This window comes from Pogona vitticeps, chromosome 2, assembly GCF_051106095.1.
Source record: "Pogona vitticeps strain Pit_001003342236 chromosome 2, PviZW2.1, whole genome shotgun sequence".
In the NCBI taxonomy this organism is placed as follows: Eukaryota; Metazoa; Chordata; class Lepidosauria; order Squamata; family Agamidae; genus Pogona; species Pogona vitticeps.
In genome coordinates, this window is record NC_135784.1 from 292,447,767 (window position 1) to 292,467,381 (window position 19,615).

Genomic DNA, 19,615 nt, shown 5'->3' on the forward strand with positions numbered 1-19,615 from the left:
CACCTTGCCCGTTCTCTGCTCCCTTGTTAGATCACCTGCTGGCTGATCTTAGTCAGCAGAAAGGGGTTGCGTTGGCAGAAGAGGCTTGGGTGCATTCTAAGCACACTGCAAGTGACACATCTTTAAATTAGAATTCCACTCCGTAGGTTTGTGGGAGTTGAAATGCTGCTTTTTCCAAGAAGGGTGCTGGATCAGAAATGGGATTTGGTCGCTCAGCCTTAAACTTACACTTCGCTCAGCTAGCCCTCCCTCCTTCCTTCTTATGGTTCAATACTCTCTCATGCATTCATATTTATTCTCCACTATCAGTTCAGTCATGGCTCTTAGGAAAGTCGCAGCTGTGTGTTTTCTCCTCCAAGCTTTCCTTAGAAGACACCTGTCATTGTCTTAGTAGTCCCAGTTTTCTGTTGCAGCAGAACAAACCCTGAAGGGGGGAACTGAAATCTATAGCCAGGATGGGTAATGTGCAGCCCAGGAGCTTGATGTCGCCTGCAGAGTTTATTGTCTGCTTCCAGGGTTCATCATCTGTCTGCCGCTGTTATGCCTGGTCAGACATAAAAGGCCAGTGAAAATACAAGAGGCTACTGCATGAAGCTGACTTGTGCACTGCAGACAGGGAAAATGCTGTATCTGGGGCTTAGTAGACATTTATAGAATCATAAGCAGTACTTCCTGGGCTTTGTGGGGAAATGCCAATGTTGGTAAAAATTAAAAGAATTGCACCCCACCCTTTGTTTGGCCTCTGCCTTTAGTCTTGTTGACTGCTAGAACGTGGAAACTTTCCAGAACAGAATTTGGCTTTCAGGCATAAAATGTCCACCTGCTCCCATAATCTTAGCTTTTAAAGCATCAAAGGCACCTTGACACTCTGGTGTCCACTTTACCTTGACAGGCTATCTCTTCTTAGTGAGCTCTGTCAGAGGTGAAGCCAAATGACTGAAATCAGGAATGAATTTTCTGTAGTAGCCGACTAGGCCCAAAAACGAGCGTACCTGTTTCTTAGTTTTTGGAATAGGCCAATCATTAATAGATTGTACTTTAGCTTGCAAAGTCTGAATTTCTCCTTGCCCAATCAAATGACCTAAGTACATGACTTTTCCTTGCATCCATTGACATTTGCTGGCCTTTGCCTCTCTGTACTGCTTCAATAACTCATCAGCAATGTTCTGATTAGGAATAGATTGAGTGTGACAAGCAACAAAATCAGCAAACATCATTGTTAACTTATCCACTGGTGATAGACTCTTGTTAGGATCAGGGCCCTCAGCACCGGCTGCTGCTGCTGCTGCTGCTCCTGCTGTCCCATCAGAAATGTTTCTGACTGGCACTCCCCTCCTTACTGGAGTGCTGGCACTCGATCGTCATTCTCCCCTTGGGCTTCTCCGGTGGTTCTGGTGCCAAAACGTAACGCTTTGGGTGAAATTCTCGAGGAAGTAAGATTTTGTGTTGATTACAGAAAGTTAAACAGTGTTACTATCAGGATCATTCCAAATGTCCTGTTTCTTCTATCCATTCTCCTTTGGTGTAGAGAAATATTTGTATTAGCACTTTAACCTGTCTTTCAGATTGCAGCTTCTCTCTATCGTCCCTCTTTTCTACTCCTTGAGTGATCTTTCACACTTATCTTTTCACTTACCCTGTTGCCCTGTTAAGCCTCCAGCTCTGCCTAGAGTAACAAACTCCTAGTGCCTTTCCTGTCTTCTTATTTAGCATGTGTTGCCTTTGTTTTTGAAGGTGGGGGCTTATATTTAGGTGTTGCTCCAGGAGTGGCTCAGTTAATCCAACTTTCCACAATCTGGCACCCTCCAGTTGTGTTGGACTACAAATCCCATCATCCCCATGCAGTGTGATGGAGGAGCATGGTGACTAGGGAAAGATGGAGGAGGACCACATTCTGGCCCTGTGTTTGGATAATCTCACATGCATTTTTGTAATAAAACATACATTCCTTGGCTCAGTACTCAATCTGTTCTCTGCAGGTTCTAAGATGTCAGTGATTCTCAATCTTTGGGCCTGTACTTTTGTTTGACTTCCCAAACTTCTACAGTCCCTGTGCTGGCAAGGGTTTCTGAAAGTTCAAAGGTTAAAACGTATAGGGACCAGAAACTGAGAACCATTGCTCTAAGTTCCAGTGGAAAGCGCATCCTCTCTGTGGCTGGGCTGGATGCAGATTGTCTATGACTCTTTTTCTCCCTAATAAGAATTTTCCAAAATATTCAAATTTATGTCATCAGAAATTTAATGGAAAGGATCTACAGTTTTATTATGATTATTACTGGAAAGGAGTGTGGGGGAAGATCAAATTTGACAGATGGAGTCATCCAGGCAGAAGGTTTTGAGTGCTTACCTCCTAAAAGCTGGTGTTTGACTATATATGTATTTATCTTTGGCCCAAATCTTGTTGGGAACAGACACTAGCAAAGCTGTTGTGCAGTCAGTTGTATTTCTTTGCGAATTACAGAAGAACTGTATTCAAAACAAGCTTATGAAAGCAATGCTGTCCAGTTAAATCATCGTGCAAGCTTTTGGCATTCCCGGAAAACTCTGACATGTTGCACAACGTACTTGCAGGTTCGATGTTTCCATTGTATGACCAGTTGTGCAGCTGTGCAATTCAGTGGGACCTTACTGACAACCCATGCATCAATATTTACATTGCATGAGTGCCCAACAGAAGACTGGTCTTTGCGATGCTGAATTGTGGACACCACCTTTTTTTTTCAAAGAAATTCTTTATTTTTAATAGCTACATAGGGGAGAGGTAAAATATGTTTTTCTCCTTAGAATTACTGCACCTATGGAATTTGGCCGGTAAAAATAGCTGATGATTTGATCAGGTGCTTTTTAAAAAACTTACCAAAATCCACATATTCCTCTTTCAACCAGAAGGAAAGAACATTTTGGCTGCTTTTTCTGTAGACCCGACAACGAATCTTATGTGTGTACTGGCACAGTTATATGCAGAGCCAGACTGCCAGAGGGTTTCTAGGAATTGTATTCCAAAAAAGTCCCACCCACCCTCGCCAGGACTCGCCTCACTGTGGCCTGCAGCAGCATTTGAAAAAGAGGAGACAGAATGAAGGAATTTTAAATCTTACAACAGCAGTGAGTGGAATGCAGAGGAAAGCAGCGTTTAAAAAATATTAATAAATTAAGTGTTGCATTATGCTTTTCTTCTCACAATACCTAGAGCAGCACAAAACGTAATCAGAAAGGAATGGGATAAGATCCATTGCAGATGCAAAATAAAACAGTTTCTAAAAGTAACAACAGAAAACCAAAGCAATAGAAACAAAGCAAAACATACATTTATTTAGAACAAAACTAGGACCAGTCAAATAAGATGTTGCCCATTAACCCAGGTGTTCTTGGACTGCAGTTCCCAGAAGCCTTCACCACCAGATATGCTAGATGAGGTTTCTGGGAGTTGCAGTCCAAGAACGCCTGGATTTCCCAAGGTTGGAATCCATTGGCTTAGAGGATAGGAGTATGAGGTTGTGAGTTCAAATCCCCACTGGACCTCCAGGGAGAGCAGCTCACTGAGATCCTCTGGAGCATGTGTGGCTGATGAAATCAAGCATCTTTTCCCCTGTGTGGCTGCTGTAAGCAGACTACATAGTTCCAGAGTGCCGCTGGAAGAAAGGACTGGAAACCACTTCTGAGTACTGAGTACCTTGTATACTTATAAGCCCTGGGAAGGTTTGCCATAAATTGCAACCAAATTCACAGCACATTATTATTATTAGATGGTGTCTATTTACTTGCCAGTCATAAAAATAGAAGTGGTATGAAGATAGTATCAGAAATTATTTATTAACTTGATTTATCTCACTACCTAATTTTTGCTTTACTACACAGACTGAGTATAAATCTTGACACACAAAATTGCATCATTTAAAAAAAATAATCCATATTTCTGTCTCTCTCTTTCTCTTGGTATGCAATGGATCCCTTTCTAAAAAACCCAATTCACAGTGAGAATAATGAGGCAAGACTACAATGCACTCATACATAATTTTCTGAGACTTAAGAGACATGCCTTCTGGATGAAGCGACGCTCCAGTGCTCTCAGATATAAGTTTGCACAACGTACTAAGCATGCTTACCAGATGAGACAGCGCTACAATATGCTTAGAGATAAGTTTTCAAGGACTATTAGGTGGAACCAGTGGATGAGACAACGTTCTAGTATGCTGAGAAAGATTTTTTCAAGATTTACTAGGTATGCCTATTGGACGAAACAGCGCTACAGTGCACTACGGCACAACTTTGCACAATTTACTAGGTATGCCTACTGGGCGAGAAGGCGCTACGATCTGCTGAAATATAAATTTATGAAATTTGCTAGGCGTGCAAAATGGATAAGATGGCACCGCAGTGCCCTGAAACACAACTTCACAAGATTTCTGGGACTCGCCTACTGGCTGAAACGATGCTGCAGTGCACAAAGATACAATTTTGCACTATGTAATGGACATGCCTACAGGATGCAACAACGCTACAACATGCTTAGAAATAATTTTGTACGACTGAGTAAGCGTGTCTTCCACATGAGACAACACCAGTGGCATCATGTGCATAAAGACAAATTTTCAAGCTTAGCTTTATATGCCCATTGGAGGAGATGGCAACAGTGCCACAGTGCACTCGGGCATAATTGTCCAAGGTTTATTTCGTGCACCTGTTGGGAGCGACGCTACAGTGCATCCAGAAATAACTTTGAAACATTTCCTAGGCACACCTACTGAATGAGATCATGCTACAATGCAAGCAGGGTTTTTTTTTCCCCTGCAAGGATAATTTAGTAGGACAATTTATTAGGTTTGCCTGCCAGATGAGATGATTCTACAGTTAATGAAAAAAAATAATTTTGGAAGACTGAACAAAATGCTGGACTCTTTGCCACTCTTGTGCTACATGTCTTATAACACAGGAAGGGACTGTTGAGTTATGACTGGGGGAGGAAACACCCCAGAAATGAAGGGATACCCCACAGTTAAGAGGGTATGACCTGCCATTTTCACTGTTACATTAAAGTAACTTGTGTTATTATTTCACTGCCATTTAATTGTTATTTCAAACAGAGGATAGACATTGCTAGGAAAAAAGCCATTCCTTCTATTTATTGGCCACCAAAACTCTCCCAAATCTTTGTAATAAAACCTGCACTCCCAAGCATTGTTACCATCCCTGGATCAAATTAGATGTTAAGTGGAATGAATCAAATGGATCTTCTCAAATTTAAGTTCCTTCTCAGTGAAACTTGAGTAAGTTTGTGCTTGCCTTCTAGTGTGATAGATCACAAAAGTGAGCACCACTAAATCCATGAAATGGAAGTGAGAAAAGTATGTGCCATGACAGATATTGTTCACCACTTGAGGAGCATCTCTTCTAAATACATGCAAAGTATGTTGTCCACATTGACCCTCAGAAATTGAAGCTCTATTGGTGATTCAGTCATCTTATCCCAGCCAGATTTGTTGTATCTCTCTTGCATAAGTGATAATTATTAAGGGCATTTTTTTCATAGTCCTTGCAAACATTCAGGATAGAATACTTTAGCAAAGGCCATGACTCTTAGTTCTGGAATATAAAATACAGAGGCAGTATTTTGTAATGGTAGCATCTGAGGACTGCACAGGAACCTATGTCATGTTCTGCCCTGAACAGAATGTTTGGCTTGAATTTCTGAAAATTGGTCAGTAAACTGTCCTTTGGTACACTACAGGCATCCACCTGCTTCCCTCCTACGATGGGCATTCATATATTACCAGTTTAGAAGAAATGCATCACCCAAAATGAGGGCAGAAGAAGATGCTGATGAAAAATTAGAAAAGATTTCACATGTCCCATCCCTAAATAGATATAACTGAGAATGTAGAGGTGTCTCATGGATGACATTGGGTCCATAGCAGCTAACAGAAGCAGCACGAGTGTGGTCTGCTGCAATGCTGTTCAGAAGTGTGGGTGTGGAAGCCACGTGCCGTTCCAGCGTACAGCCTGCAGGCCACAGAAATTAGCTCACTGCCTGCTGCTCCAAGCTACAGAATTGTCTTGTGTGCCTGTGCAACTGCGGCTGAAAGAATACACAGAGTCGTCATGACCGCCACCATCATGGGATTCCTGCTACAAAAATGGCCATGTTTATTAGAAGCCTCCCAAGACCAGAGACAATCTTACCTGTTGATGCTGGATCTGCAGAAATGAGGTGGCTTCTGTTTAAGAATGGTCTTCAGAATCTCTTATGGAGGCTTTAGTAGGGTAGCTGTAGAGACGACACTGAGCTTGCAGAAACAGGAAGAATACTATGATGTGCTGTCTGCAGAGTTCACTGTGGGGTGGGGTGGGAAGATTCATGCTATCTTTATATACACTGGTCTTTGAGGCAGGCAGCGTAGCCTACAACGTCATGAAATCCAGGCCTGCAAAATCATCAGGGGTGTTTTTGTGTGCTGCGTTATCAACAAACTGTAGTTCGACAATATGAATGGTGCTGCAGGCAAGAAAAGGTTTACAAAAATACTCCTCCATCTTTTGAAAATTGTTTTATGCATTTCCCGTTTCCTGAAATCTGTGTTTCCAGTTTATTAGAAGTAGGATCCTTTGCATACTCCCATCACCTGTTCTCCAGTACATCACTTACTTTTCATAGATTTGTTGCCTCCTTTCCAACAATGGCCAGCCAATTAGCAGTTAAATCAAGTGTGGTGCTGCTATAATTCCTCCAGGGTTAAACCACTGAAGCCTCTGTGCTGCAAGGTCAGAAGACCTGCAGTCGTAAGATCGAATCCATGCGACGGAGTGAGCTCCCGTCGCTTGTCCCAGCTCCCGCCAACCTAGAGGTTCGAAAGCATGCAAAATGCAAAAATGCGAGTAGATAAATAGGTACCACCTTGGTGGGAAGGTAAACAGCGTTCCACATCTAGTCGCGCTGGCCACGTGACCACGGAGGATTGTCTGCGGACAAAACACTAGCTCTGTGGCTTGGAAACTGGGATGAGCACCGCTGCCTAGAGTCGGACACGACTGGACAAATTGTCAAGGGGAGCCTTTACCTTTTACCTTTAAATCTATTGCAACAGGGAAGCGAGGGTTATAGCTTTCTTCTGCTTTTGCACATGAATGACCACATTAAGCATATGAAGCACATTAGCTAGAAAAGTTTTCACATGCGTATATTGGGGGGTGATGCAGTGTTTCTAATTCTTTTATTATTTCTTTGATTCTCATTGTTCCACCACTTTTGATCTGGTTTACTCTGGAAAACATTCTATAGCTCCCTAACTCTGTTAGGTGCCATCAGGTTATATTGGACTATAGCCTTGTCATCCCTAGCTAGCGTGGTGGCTGGGGATGTTGAAAGTTACAGTTTGACACAACAGTTCAACTTGCAAAAGTCCCAAGAGTGGCCTGAACGTACCAAGGGACTGTGCAGTGCTTGCTGAGGGAATTTTTCTTTTAAGTGTTGGGAGTGGGTGTGTCAAACTGAGTGGGAGGAAGAATGGGGCTCCCAGGCTGAAATCTGACCACTGTAAACGTTTGTTGCTGAGCCCCATCTATTTCTGTTTGTTCATGTAGAATCTGCTGTGGGTTTTAACTCTCTTGCCGCCGCCCCCTTCACAATCCCAGTGTGCATATGCCTTCTTAAAAAAAAACACCACTGTGAACAAATGAGTAATCGATTATATGATTAAATACACGATTATTCAAGGGTTCTTTTGGTTGTGGCCCCTTAATGATGCTCATGAGTGTGCATACTTATAGGTCAACTGCCTCACCAAAGAATCGAGGTACATTTCTATGTATCAATACCAGGTCTTTTTGTAGCATTGTTTTTCAGGCCTATATATGCATATTTAGCAAAACAGAGGGGGAAAAGTGAATGAACAAAAGTATAGTGGCAATATCATGAAACACTCTGTATGATGGGGAGTTTCTAATGTGACATGTGTCTTTAAATAACAAAAGGTCCAGGTAATTCAGAGCCCCACATCAGAGGAGATCAGGGAGAAATCTGGACAATTTCAGGATGTCAGTCTGCTCTTAAAGCCATGTTAATAAGGCCAGTTTAGTGGCTGCAGATACCAAAATGGGATTATGCAATTCCTCTGCTACAGAAACCTTGTCTAAGGATAAAGTTGCTGTTACAATGTTAAGTGAGTGCATATTAATACAGTAGGACACCCTTATTTATGGGATCAGTATCTGATGATTCATTGTCCACCGCCTGAAAATACTAAACCCACTCTCCTAAAATATGTACTTATACATATTTCTAGGGTGTATTTACCAGAACTAGCCACTATAGAGAGCAAGCGACTGTGCAATGTAGACTGTTCAATACTTCTGCGTTTTTCAGCATCCATAGGGATGAGACTGGGAAATGATTGTCTGCACATACCACAGTCCTACTGTATTTACCTCTGTATAAAGCTCATTCTACCAAATTTTCACATACAAGTCACTCTATATACCGGTTTTCCTAATTTCACTCCTCCCTCCCCAATATTCATATTGTTTGTTCTTACTGTTCAATTCTTGTTCTTCTTTTTCTTTTTTCTTATGGAATTCTATTTTTTACCAGGCCACCAAGAAATTAACATTACTGACTTGAACCGGAAAACATTAAAAATATCAAAGCTTCAGGGAAAGACCAGCTACCACCTGAACTTAAGCGGCTACACAGCTGGGGGAACCGGGCCTGCCAGCAGTTTGCACGTGGTCACAAAGGAAAATGGTAAGAGGGTGGAGATTTCAGATAGGTGTGTGTGTGTGCATGTGCATGCTTGCATTTGCACACTGGTATGTGAGCCCTCTTGGGGGTAATGGTACAGTTTACAGCAAATCTCTTGAGTAACATCCTGAATTACTCAAAGATCCTCATAATATTATAGCTCTGATTGTTCACCACCATCCATGTCAGTGAAGAAAATGAGCAGATTCCTGCCCTGAGGAAGGTAGAATCTAAGACTGATAGTGAGAAGAGTGGGAATAGGAAGAGACTAGACCAGTGGAGTAGAAGTATATGTGTTCTTACGGTAAGCTTGAGTGCACTTGGAAATTTATGCTAAAGGAGTGCTTCCCAACCTTGGGTCCCCAGTGTTCTTGGACTACAGTGTCCAGAAATCCTGGTTAGCACAGCTAGTGGGGAAGGCTTCTGGGAGTTTTAATTCAAGAACACGGAACTGTTAAAGGGAGTTCAGTGAAAGTGCACAGAAAAAGCTACCTTTTGAGAATAGATTTAAAGGAGGAAAACGTGGCACTATTTACATATTTTATGCATGACTGATATTTGTGTTTACGATGGTACCTCTCTTAACAACGATAATCTGTTCCAGGAAAATTGCCGTTAAGCGAAAACATTGTAAAGTGAAAATAAAAACCACATTGAAACACATTGAAACCTGTTCAATGCATTCCAATGGGGTAAAAACTCACAGTCCAGCGAAGCTCCTCCATACGGCAGTCATTTTCACTGTCTGTATAGCGAGGAATCTGTCCCTAAACACAGTGGGGAGCCATTTAAATTACCCGGTGGCCACTTTGAAACCGCCAATCAGCTGTTCTAAAAACATCGTTTCGCAAAGAATCGGTTCTGGAAGCAGGGAACCGATCATCGCAAAGCGAAATTCCCCCATTTAGACCATCGTTTTGTGATCACAAAAAGATCGTCAGAAAGTGGATTCGTCGTAATGCGGTGCAATCATTAAGCGAGGCACCACTGTATCTTCAGGTTTGCAAATGTTGTAATCCATTTCTTGGTTCCTATTGTGAACAGAAAAGATAATGGCTGAAATCCTGCAGTTGCATGTGCCCCAAAATCATAGAAGGAAGTTAATATTCAATGACGATCTGTCACCGCAGGTCATGTCGCTGCAGGTCATGTCAGTTTTGGGGGCACATGCAACTTCACCGCATTATGTACAAGTCATGTGTGCACTGGAGCTGTAGAAGGAAAGCTTTAATCAGTAGCACTCTGCCGCTGCTGGTGAATTCATTCCCATAAATTTCAGGCCAAGAAAAATGTGCTGTGTGTCACACAGTATAAACAGAAGAAACATCTCAAATGTCAATCTACTTTCTTGGACTTATGTTACAACTTTGCCCATAATTTTTCTGCATTTTATTTAGAAGCCTATGATTTATCTATTGGGGATACAAATTTTAAAGGGAAGCCAGTAAGGAACCTTTAGCCTTCTAGAAGTTTTGGACTTCCATTCCCATATTTCCGTTTGTCATCCTAGGTGGGACAATGAAAGTTGAAGTCTGAAGCATTTGAAGGCAAAAGTTCTGCAACCCCATTCAGACGTTCTCCACATGTGTATAACCATTTGGGGCTGGGTAGAGCATTTAAATTCTGGAATTAGGTCACATTGAAGAATTGGACCAAGGATGCAATGCAGTTCCTTTAGTGCATACAATATTTCCAGTTCAGCAGCAGCAGAAAAGGGCATTGACAGCTGTCTGTCAGTCACTTGCATTCCCAATAAACAAGAAGATCAGCTATTTCTTGGAAAACTGGTTGAATATAAAAAAAGCCATTGTAGCAGATCTGTAACTTGGGCCTAGACAATGAAGAGATGTTATTAACTGCTGGATTTGTTTTCCTCTACATTTTTTCATTTCATCAATTTTGTAGCGGTAGGATTAATCATTGCCATCCTTATCCCCGTGGCTATTGTTGTCGTCTTGGCGGTGGTGACCAGCATCCTTTGCTACAGGAAGAGAGAATGGTAACTATTGACATTTATCAAACTTCTCTTTCCTTGCCATTAAGACAGAAACTGTTAAAGCAGGTAAACAAGCATTCGTTTTTGGTCAGCACAGCTGATACTGTGGTGTCATGTGGAGCTGAGCAGCTTTGGGGTGGTGATTTGGGAGCTACCAGCAGGCAGATCGGACAAGTACCATGTCTACCCCCTCCTTTCTGATTCTTCAAGTGAAGTGACAGTCAAGGTTGCAAAGTTCTGTGCAGTGGCATGCACAGCAAGAAAGCAACTGGTAAATTATTCTTTCAGACCACACCAGGAGCATTGCATAATTGTATTGCATGGAGCAGTAATAAATCTCTTCCTCTTTTGCTTGGGATTACTGTTCCTTGCTTTGCTTCTACCATATTGCTTGTTTGTAAATGGTTGACCTATGGTCATCCCCAACTCAGTCTATAATGCATACGATCAATCTGAAGAGACATTTCATGTGCTCCTTATGTACTGTTTTAGAACAGGGGCTGACACTCAGCTCAAAGAGCACCCACTAGATCCTTTGCACCACATTGCAAATTGTACGTTGCACCTCAACATTTTGTCAAATATTGCAAGGGGCTCCTCAGACCAGCCATTCTTAATGGGTGCCGTATGCCCCCCCCCCGCCCGGGGATCCCTGGCACATTTGAAGGGGGCCACAGACTGGAAACAGTTCTTTACACGCCATCTTATAAGGTTGGTTATGCAACTTGTACAATCCTGATTTGGCCTATGTTTCTTTCATATAGTGTTTATGGGTGTGGCCAAAAAGAGGCTGCTCTAGACATCCATCTTGGAGTCATTCTGTTCTGTTGTCATTGCAAATTATCAGGGTTTTTTTTTTACTGAATTGTTTCTGTTTTGTTTTAATTGGATTTGTTTGTTTGTTTGTCATTATTAGCACCCGTAAGTGCAACTCTTTGGCAGAATGACAGAATATAAGTGCAATAAATTAATAGTCAACCAAAATTTGTGTGGTTTCAAATTGCTTTGCCTCCTGCTTGAGAGAAAGAGGGGAGGGGTACATTTTTTGTCATTTCGTAGGGAATGTTGGAGGTGTCTGGAGCACTGCTAAAGCTGCCATGAGTGCAGGAAGACACTCGACTACCTCAGGATTTTTAAAATGGGGGTGCCTGATGCTGTGCCTGAAAAATATGTTGATGCAGAGAATACCGTGGCTGTTTCTGACATTAGCATTCTTGTTTCCAAAGGATTAAAGAAACCTTCTATCCTGATATTCCAAACCCTGAGAACTGTAAAGCTCTGGATTTCCCTAAGGGTCCTGAGGTAATTTTTAATGTATTTTACCATTCTGTTCTGTCATTGGTAAGAGTTTGAAAGATGATGGAGTTTGGGAGGGTTGAAGAGAATGGGAACATCTCTCTGTTTTCCCATTGAGTGAGGAGGGACTTTCTGCTGAATTTATAGAGTATTCATGGATGTGATAAGCAGGAAAAGATGTCTTCTACTCTTGAGAGAATGAGTACAGGAAGAGGGCTGATGGACATCTAAACAGAGCAAGATCTGAAAATGTTTCTGAAAAAAGCTCTTATCCTTGTTCCAAAGGTTCCTCTCCCCACACAGCCCTTTCTCCTCTCCCCTCTGTTATTGAATATTTGGGGGCCAAGAACTCTGGTTTGTGTGTGTATGTGTAATTACTGGAACAACCACGGACACTCTCTTTATCCACATCCCATGTCCTGCTCCCATGTAGAACAGGCATTTGTAGCATAATCTACCTGATGCTGCCTGTACAGATAGTTTGGCCGCTTCAGCTGACAGAGAATGCCACCACACTGCACTGTTCCCAAAGATAATGTATATAAAAATGTCCTTTGTGATGGGCAGTTGCTTCTTCAAAATACTGATCTCTTCCAGTAGATAGCAATGGGACCAGGAGCAGTCATTTGCGTGTATTGTTTTGTGGCTCCCAAGGCTTTCTCAGGACAAAAGGGATCCTGAGGGATCCCTGGAACTGAGGTGGGGATTCTAATTCCTCCCAAATGGCTGTGGCTGATGACATCATCATAGTTGCATGGCATAAAATTGTGATTCCAGCCAATCTTTCCCAGTCGAAGTGGTGGCGGTTCTTTGAGTAACGAGCAAGGGCACTGCTCATTATAATGCATGTGGGTGTTAAGTCTAGTATATGTTGCATAATGAAAGTGCCTTCAGCTTCAAGTTACCTAGATGAAATGCGCTTAATTTATAGATTGGGAACAGATAGATTTAATGACCGAATAGCTTACTTAAAATATGGTGTACTTTTAAAGTGTTGTGTTTTATTTCCATTTTATTTTATGCTGTAAATACAAAACCTTTGCTTCAAATCTGTGCAAGGGGCAAAAGGAAAAGCCTGGTGCCTGACCACACTGACATCCTGAGAAACTTCATTATTTTTCTGGCCCTTTAAAATAGAATAAAAATTGTATACATGGTTTTTAAAGAACAAGAAAACTCTACAAAGTTAGGCCTTAATGATGTCCCCCTAATCCAAAGCAGTCCAGTTTTTTAATGCTTGTAAATGCTGAGCATGGTTAACATTTTTGTTTTCTAATTGTAGGGGAACCCTAATTCTAAAACCTTGGAAATGAACCCCTGTACACCCAATAATATTGAAGTGGTTGAAACACAGCTCCCATGCGTGAAGATTGAGGATACAGCCATTGTATCACCTGTGGCAGAAGAACTTCCTGAAGATGGTTTTGACTCTGAATCTGAGAGCCACATCGTTGTCTCCTATTGCCCATCTGTTGTTGAAGAGGAGATCTTGAACCCACCGGTAGATGGATCTCTGGGATCTTCCCAGGTCGTTTATATTGATGTCCAGACAATGTATCCTGCTCAAGTGAGTCCCAAAGAAGATTTAGAAGTGGATTGTGTAGCTGCCGCAGGCTACAAACCGCAGATGCAGCTGCCAGTTAATGGTTTAAGAAAAATCGAGGGAGCCTCATCTGTAGAAGAGGACTTGGACAAAGAGGCAGGCTATAGACCTCAAGGGAACGGGCCCTCCTGGAGCGCGGGCTGTCCAGATTCTCCAGTATCCATGGAGAGCAACAATGAAAACGCCTCCTTTGGAAGCCCGTGCTCAGTCAATTCTCGACAGTTTTTGATTCCATCCAAAGAGGACGAAGACTCCCCAAAAGTCATTAATCCTGGGTGGTCCTTTACTAACTTCTTTCACAACAAACCAAATGATTAACCGCCATCTGAGGTTGCCCTGAGAACAGCTTCTTTGCTGGGACCTGCTTTTATCACCCTTGGAGGCAAATGTCCCAGAGGGTTTTATTATTTCATTTCAGTGAAATTGAATGTTGTTTTAATTTACATTGGAAGTGACAATAGTCCCTTTTATGGGTGGCAGAAGTACTAGCTCCCTGGTTGGTATTCTGAGTTAACCCTATCCAAAGCCAAAGAGCAGCAGGTCATTTCTGCTTTTGAGCAGATGCCCTCCCTCCCCTTAGTCCTGCTGTCAGTAGAATCTCTTTCTTGTGGCTGTTTTTAAGTTCCCCGTTTTGAATGAAGGTTGAGGGGGATGATTGTAAGCCTGATCTGTTAGCCTAAATCCAGTTATGTGGGTTATTATGTTTCAGAATCCTAGATCTATATCAATTTAGCCAGGATTGGGATTTCATTGTCTGATCAAATAATATTTATTCCCAATAGTTTTAAGGTTTTGGGCACCCAAACCCTGTGCAGCATAAACACTACATCACATGGTGGTTTTAAGTGTACTGTACCCAAACTAACACTACAGTACTCAACAAAAACACTACCATACCATTAACACAACGCTATGGTTGATGGTTTTAAGGCACTGTTTCTCAAACTGCTCGGTAGATGACTTTAGTCACTTGAAATGGTTTTTTTTTTTGTCTCTGATTTCTGTGGGACATATAGGACCCTTTCATTTGGTTATTTTATTTCTGAGGAGGGCTAAACCAGTTTGAATGGAATTTACACCCTTGTAGATCATTTGCCTAAGACAGCCTCCGCTGTGGCTGTCTCCCGTGAGTTCGGTAGACATGCCCAGGTTTGGCTACTTTCTGTACCTGCTGTATATTGATGTATATGCAATAGTTTTGACTCAGGGGTGCAAAAATGAGTGTGACACTGATTTTCAAAGCTCAGTCAGGAATAGATAAATGTTTCAATGGCAATTTTTAGAAGCAGCATCATTTGTGGATCTTTTTAAACACAAAGTAGAAGGAAGGAATTGACTGCTGTGCATTGACCTGCGATGGTCATGGTAGGCTAGAGCCTCGTTCTACAGTTTGCTCTTTTTCCGTGAGGGGACTTTCACTGCTTCGTTTTCAAGTACAGTTCAATAGTGTGAGCTCCACCTGCCTCTGAAGTGGTTCAGACACTCAGACAGCTTCAAGTGTATGCCACTGCTGTGAGTCTTATGCCTTAGGTATAGTTGCCTGTATCCTGGGAAACCATGACTTTGTACCTTTGTCAGTTTCCAGGAGAATTCAAGCAAGATGTTTAGCAAGTCTTCCGAACATCATCTTCGGCACAAATAACACTTAAAACCAACAGGATAAATTTGAACCCTTTCTGTCTACAGTCTGAGGAGAAACATTATCCTTGGGAAATGTCTGTGAATATGTTTCACATGTGACCCTCACATATAGAGCCATCACTACTACCCTGGACGTCCTTGCAAATATTTCCAAGTATAACAAGTGGAGAGCAGATTTCACTTGTGCATGGATGCTTTGGAAATATTGTGTTGAAAATTGTGGGTGTTATCATTGAATGTTTCAAGTAAAGAGCTTTGAGATACGATCAGGTGGACTGCTGTCTTGCACACACAGGCAAATCAGCTCTTAGCTGTAAGCTTAACAGTGTATTCCTTCTAGTGCAAGTCTGTGACTACACACCGCTTATGGAGCTAGCACTTTGGGATAGACATAAGTCTGAACTGCAAAGCTATTAAGGTTGCCTCATGGGGAACAACCTATTCAACATGCAGTACGTAGCGCAGTCTAGAAATCAAGTTCGGGGGGGGAGGATCACTCTTTTGGCTCCTGCATCTCTGCTGAGCAACTGAAACTTCCACGTTAGCTGAGCTGGGTTGAGATTTTTCTTGCAAATCGTGACACTGTCTTTTTCAGCTGCTTTCCAAGAGAATTGATTTCCTCACCTATATTCAGGTTTGCCATATTTGCCTGGTCATTTCAAGAGAAGAGGGATGGAAACTACTAGTTTTTTGATTTCTTGCCTTCAGAGAGTGGTTTCATTTCTGGAGTGCCTTTCAGTGTGAGAGCCTCTTCCATTTATTGCATTAAGCAAAAGGGAAGGCCCTCACTCTGTTTCCAGGTTCCCTTTTGTTCTTTTTTTAAAAGAATGCTTATCCCTCAGCGTTTACATTTTGTAGTCTTTTTTAAAAAATCCTTATTTGAGGGACTATAGCATTAGCTGTGACATCAAACAATTCTTGAAATCTGAAGGCAGCGCTGATGAATTAGGAGAGTGCCTTCCATTTTCTAAAGCTAGTTTTAATGTATATTTTGCAGGGCTTTGTACTTCCTTCTTGAGAGTATCTAGTCTGCAGTGTGTGGCAGAGTATTAATCTGTATCAGGTCATTTGTATCACCTTCCTAAAAAGATTTTTATGCAGCGTAGTTCTTGAGCAAAATGGCAATTTGCATAACCCAAAACAAAAATGCTTACTTCCATGTGGATGCCTTCCATCTCAAATCAGTTTTCTAGGTAGAAACAAATTCTTCCTTTCTCTCTGACAATACACTGTGTTCGTTTTTCCTTCCAAGTGTTCACACATTCATCCTGTCCTTGGGTAACTGGTCTTACATCAAGAGAACGGTTCATCTCACCCTGCCCAAGATGTGCTGGGGAAGCATATTCACAAACACATGAGTAAAAACAGCATCGCCAATCGATCAGAAACGTTTTGAAACAACATGCTGCAGCTGTGCAAACAATGTTGTGCCAACATGCTGTTTTAGAGGGCCAAAATGAAAGATGGGGAGCAGATGCTTCTGGAGAAAAACTCAACACACCAACTACATTTTTTTATCAGCTATTACACTGGCTGTATTCCTCCCGTGCCCCTCTCCCTTTTTGTCCCTATAATCCTAGACTGTTAAGAATCACGTACAGTGAGTCGGAATGGCAAGACACAACACAGCCAATTGGATCTGGCTGCACAGCACTTGCCCCTAAGACAGACCAAGCGCTCTGTTCTGACTCGAGTCCATCAAAACAAGGCGATATACCACATATTTTTTTCCAGTTTCCTCAAGGGCTTTTAACAAACCACATGAAACATTAATTACATGTGCACAGTTTAGGTCGTGCCTAGATTAACTTTGACCTAACATTTTCTGGTAAAATCCCACCCCACTGTCAACAACACATACACACAAATGTGTCAGGGATGAGAATGCTTCCGGTGGGGGGGGGAGGTGTACCTGTGAACCCCTAGGTGAAGTCTAACTATTGTTCCCATCATTCCTGCTATCCATGCTAGCTGAATTTGATGGGAGTCAGCATCTGGAGTGTCATAACCTCCTTAAACCAACTGGTTCTACTCAAATCAAGTATGGGGGCAGTTACCTACTGGACTATTTTGAGACTAAATACCACTATACTACTTCTTAACTAGCTTGTAAGGCATTAAAAGATATGGGGGGAATGACGTATAGGGAGCCTCCAGTCTTCCACGAAGCATATTTGTTCTTTTGGTGCTGCTACTTAGTTTTATAAGCATTGATAGAAATGTAGGTATCTAGTTCTTTATCTTGTCTTTTTGCATTTAAAATTTCGAGGGTAGCAGAGACAGCTTTTCTTAATGCCTGAAGTGTTGGATAGCAAGAGAAAAAAAGGAAAAGGAATTTTAAAAAGAATGGAACTGAATTAAATGGTTTAGCTGGGGAGCTAGAGGTTGGGAGTTTGATTCCCTACTGGGCCTCCTTGACAGAGGCTGGACTTGATGATCGATGGCTCTGAAGTTCTAAGATCTAGGAAATGTTTGTTTGCCATTTCTAGAGCTGGCCTGAAAATGATATTCTGAAAGGAAGCTTAAGATTGGTTACAAAATCTGTTGTCCGTCTTGCAAGAAATGCTTTCTGGCACTCCTTTTTGTACTGCTCCCCAGTAACATTGCCCAGTCAGCTAATTCAGAAGCTTCTTCTAGTTTGTTTGTAGCTATATCTTTGTGTTTTTTTTTTTTTTTAAAAAACCTCATTTTAAAATTTATTTTATTTTGGAAAAAATAGAATAGTATTTTCAAGGTCAGCATAACCGTTTTGTTGCTTAGTCTTTACAGATGGGGAGGAAAGGAACTGTGAATTCACATTTATTTTTTAATTTTTAAATGGAATTTTTGATGTGTTTAGGATGTATATTTTTAGTAACCTGCATCTGATATACCTCACAAAAAATGATTTTGTAAGCTATGACTTTGGAAACAAATGGATGTGCTTCACCCCTGTGGATAGCTAGCTTTCCTCTCATGGGAAGATCTTGGATTTGTTTTGCTGTGATGCAATCCGTTGCCTGTTGGTTCTCTCTTCAGTGGAGACCATGTGAGGGTGTGGTGGGTTGGTGGATTGTGCCACGATTTGTTGATCTGCTGGGTTACCTTTACGGTTGTAAGCAGGAGGATTGGCACCAATTTGGATTATACTTTTGAGTGATATGCTCATTATTGTCTCTTAAAGTGCACATCAGAAACAGCCCAAAAGGATTCAGAAGGTTGCTTCTATGGCTTGACATTGATAGACAGCTTGTTCCACTGCTAATAAGATAGTGCCAGGGAATTGTAAATGATCCACACAAAATCTCAAGTCAGAGTAGAGATGGGTATGAATTGCCAGTGTATTGGGTTGTACTGATTCATTTATGAACTAAACAAGTGTTTGGAGCTTCCCTGTCCTGAAGGCACCCACTCAGCACCCAAAGGAGGTGTGGCAGGGAAGCCAGGGTGCTGCCTCTGAGTGGGCACCCACCAGAGGAGGGCGGGCTATGAAACACCAAACACCTATTTTACCAATAAGCGAACTGGGACAAACCAGCAGTTTGTCCCCATCTCTAGTCATGAGGCAGATAGCCAGGTCTTCACGAGCTGGTCAAGAATTTCTGAGAGCAAAGGCTTTGATGGCTCTCAGCATTTCAGGATCACCGCTAAGGGCTAAACAAAGGAGGTCGTAGATACGTCCTGAACAATCCTAACCTAAAAACTGTTGGCAATTTAGATCTTGAGGTTTCTTTTACATGGACAGGGAGAAACAATGGACAGGGAAAGAGATGGTTCATTGTTGTTTCAGAAAAGCTGTCTTTTAAGGTTTTATTTCCCCCAAAGTACTCTGCCAGAGAGTGCCTATGTTCATCTCAAGGTTTCCGTTGCCCACTCAAGATTTAGTGGAAGCACGTCTTGCAAGTGCCTCAAGCCACCAAAGAGTATGTGTTTCTCCAATGAGCCACGCCGAGTCCACAGATTTCAGATACTGTGGGGCACTGTAATATCCCCATCTTCACACTTGCTGCTTTGAGTTACCACAACTTTGATGTGCTCAGATGTAGAGGCCTGAAAATGAAGCCTTAAAGAAAGAACTCTTCTGAGACCAAAGAAATTGGTCTTGACCCTCCCTGGAAATGTAAATATGCAAGGCAGCATCGTGTGTATTTTAAGGTGCACACTCTGTTGGCATAACGCTGTAGCAAACCGGTCTGTATGCTGCTTGCACACATGGGGGATTCTTAGGAGATCTGTCTGTGAAATGCATGTGGTGATGAATGAAATGTCTGCAGACCACTAGCATAAGTAACTTTCAGTGAACCTACACCAGTGAGTGATTTAGGATTTGTCTACATAAGCATAGCAAACTGGGGTGGTTCTTGAT

The 19,615-nt window shown here is 42.0% G+C and overlaps 1 protein-coding gene across 3 annotated transcripts in view; it reads left to right on the plus strand.

The window, feature by feature from the left end:
• LIFR (LIF receptor subunit alpha) overlaps nucleotides 1-18,671 on the plus strand; it is a 108,542-nt gene extending 89,871 nt beyond the window's left edge. For all 3 annotated transcript variants that reach the window (XM_020795687.3, XM_020795688.3, XM_072992823.2), the window contains exons 17-20: nucleotides 8,585-8,737; nucleotides 10,640-10,733; nucleotides 11,957-12,032; nucleotides 13,309-18,671. In XM_020795687.3, coding sequence (XP_020651346.3) covers nucleotides 8,585-8,737; nucleotides 10,640-10,733; nucleotides 11,957-12,032; nucleotides 13,309-13,947 — 962 coding nt within the window. In that variant the 3' untranslated portion in view covers nucleotides 13,948-18,671. The remainder of the gene's footprint in view (nucleotides 1-8,584; nucleotides 8,738-10,639; nucleotides 10,734-11,956; nucleotides 12,033-13,308) is intronic.
• Nucleotides 18,672-19,615: the final 944 nt, after the last annotated feature.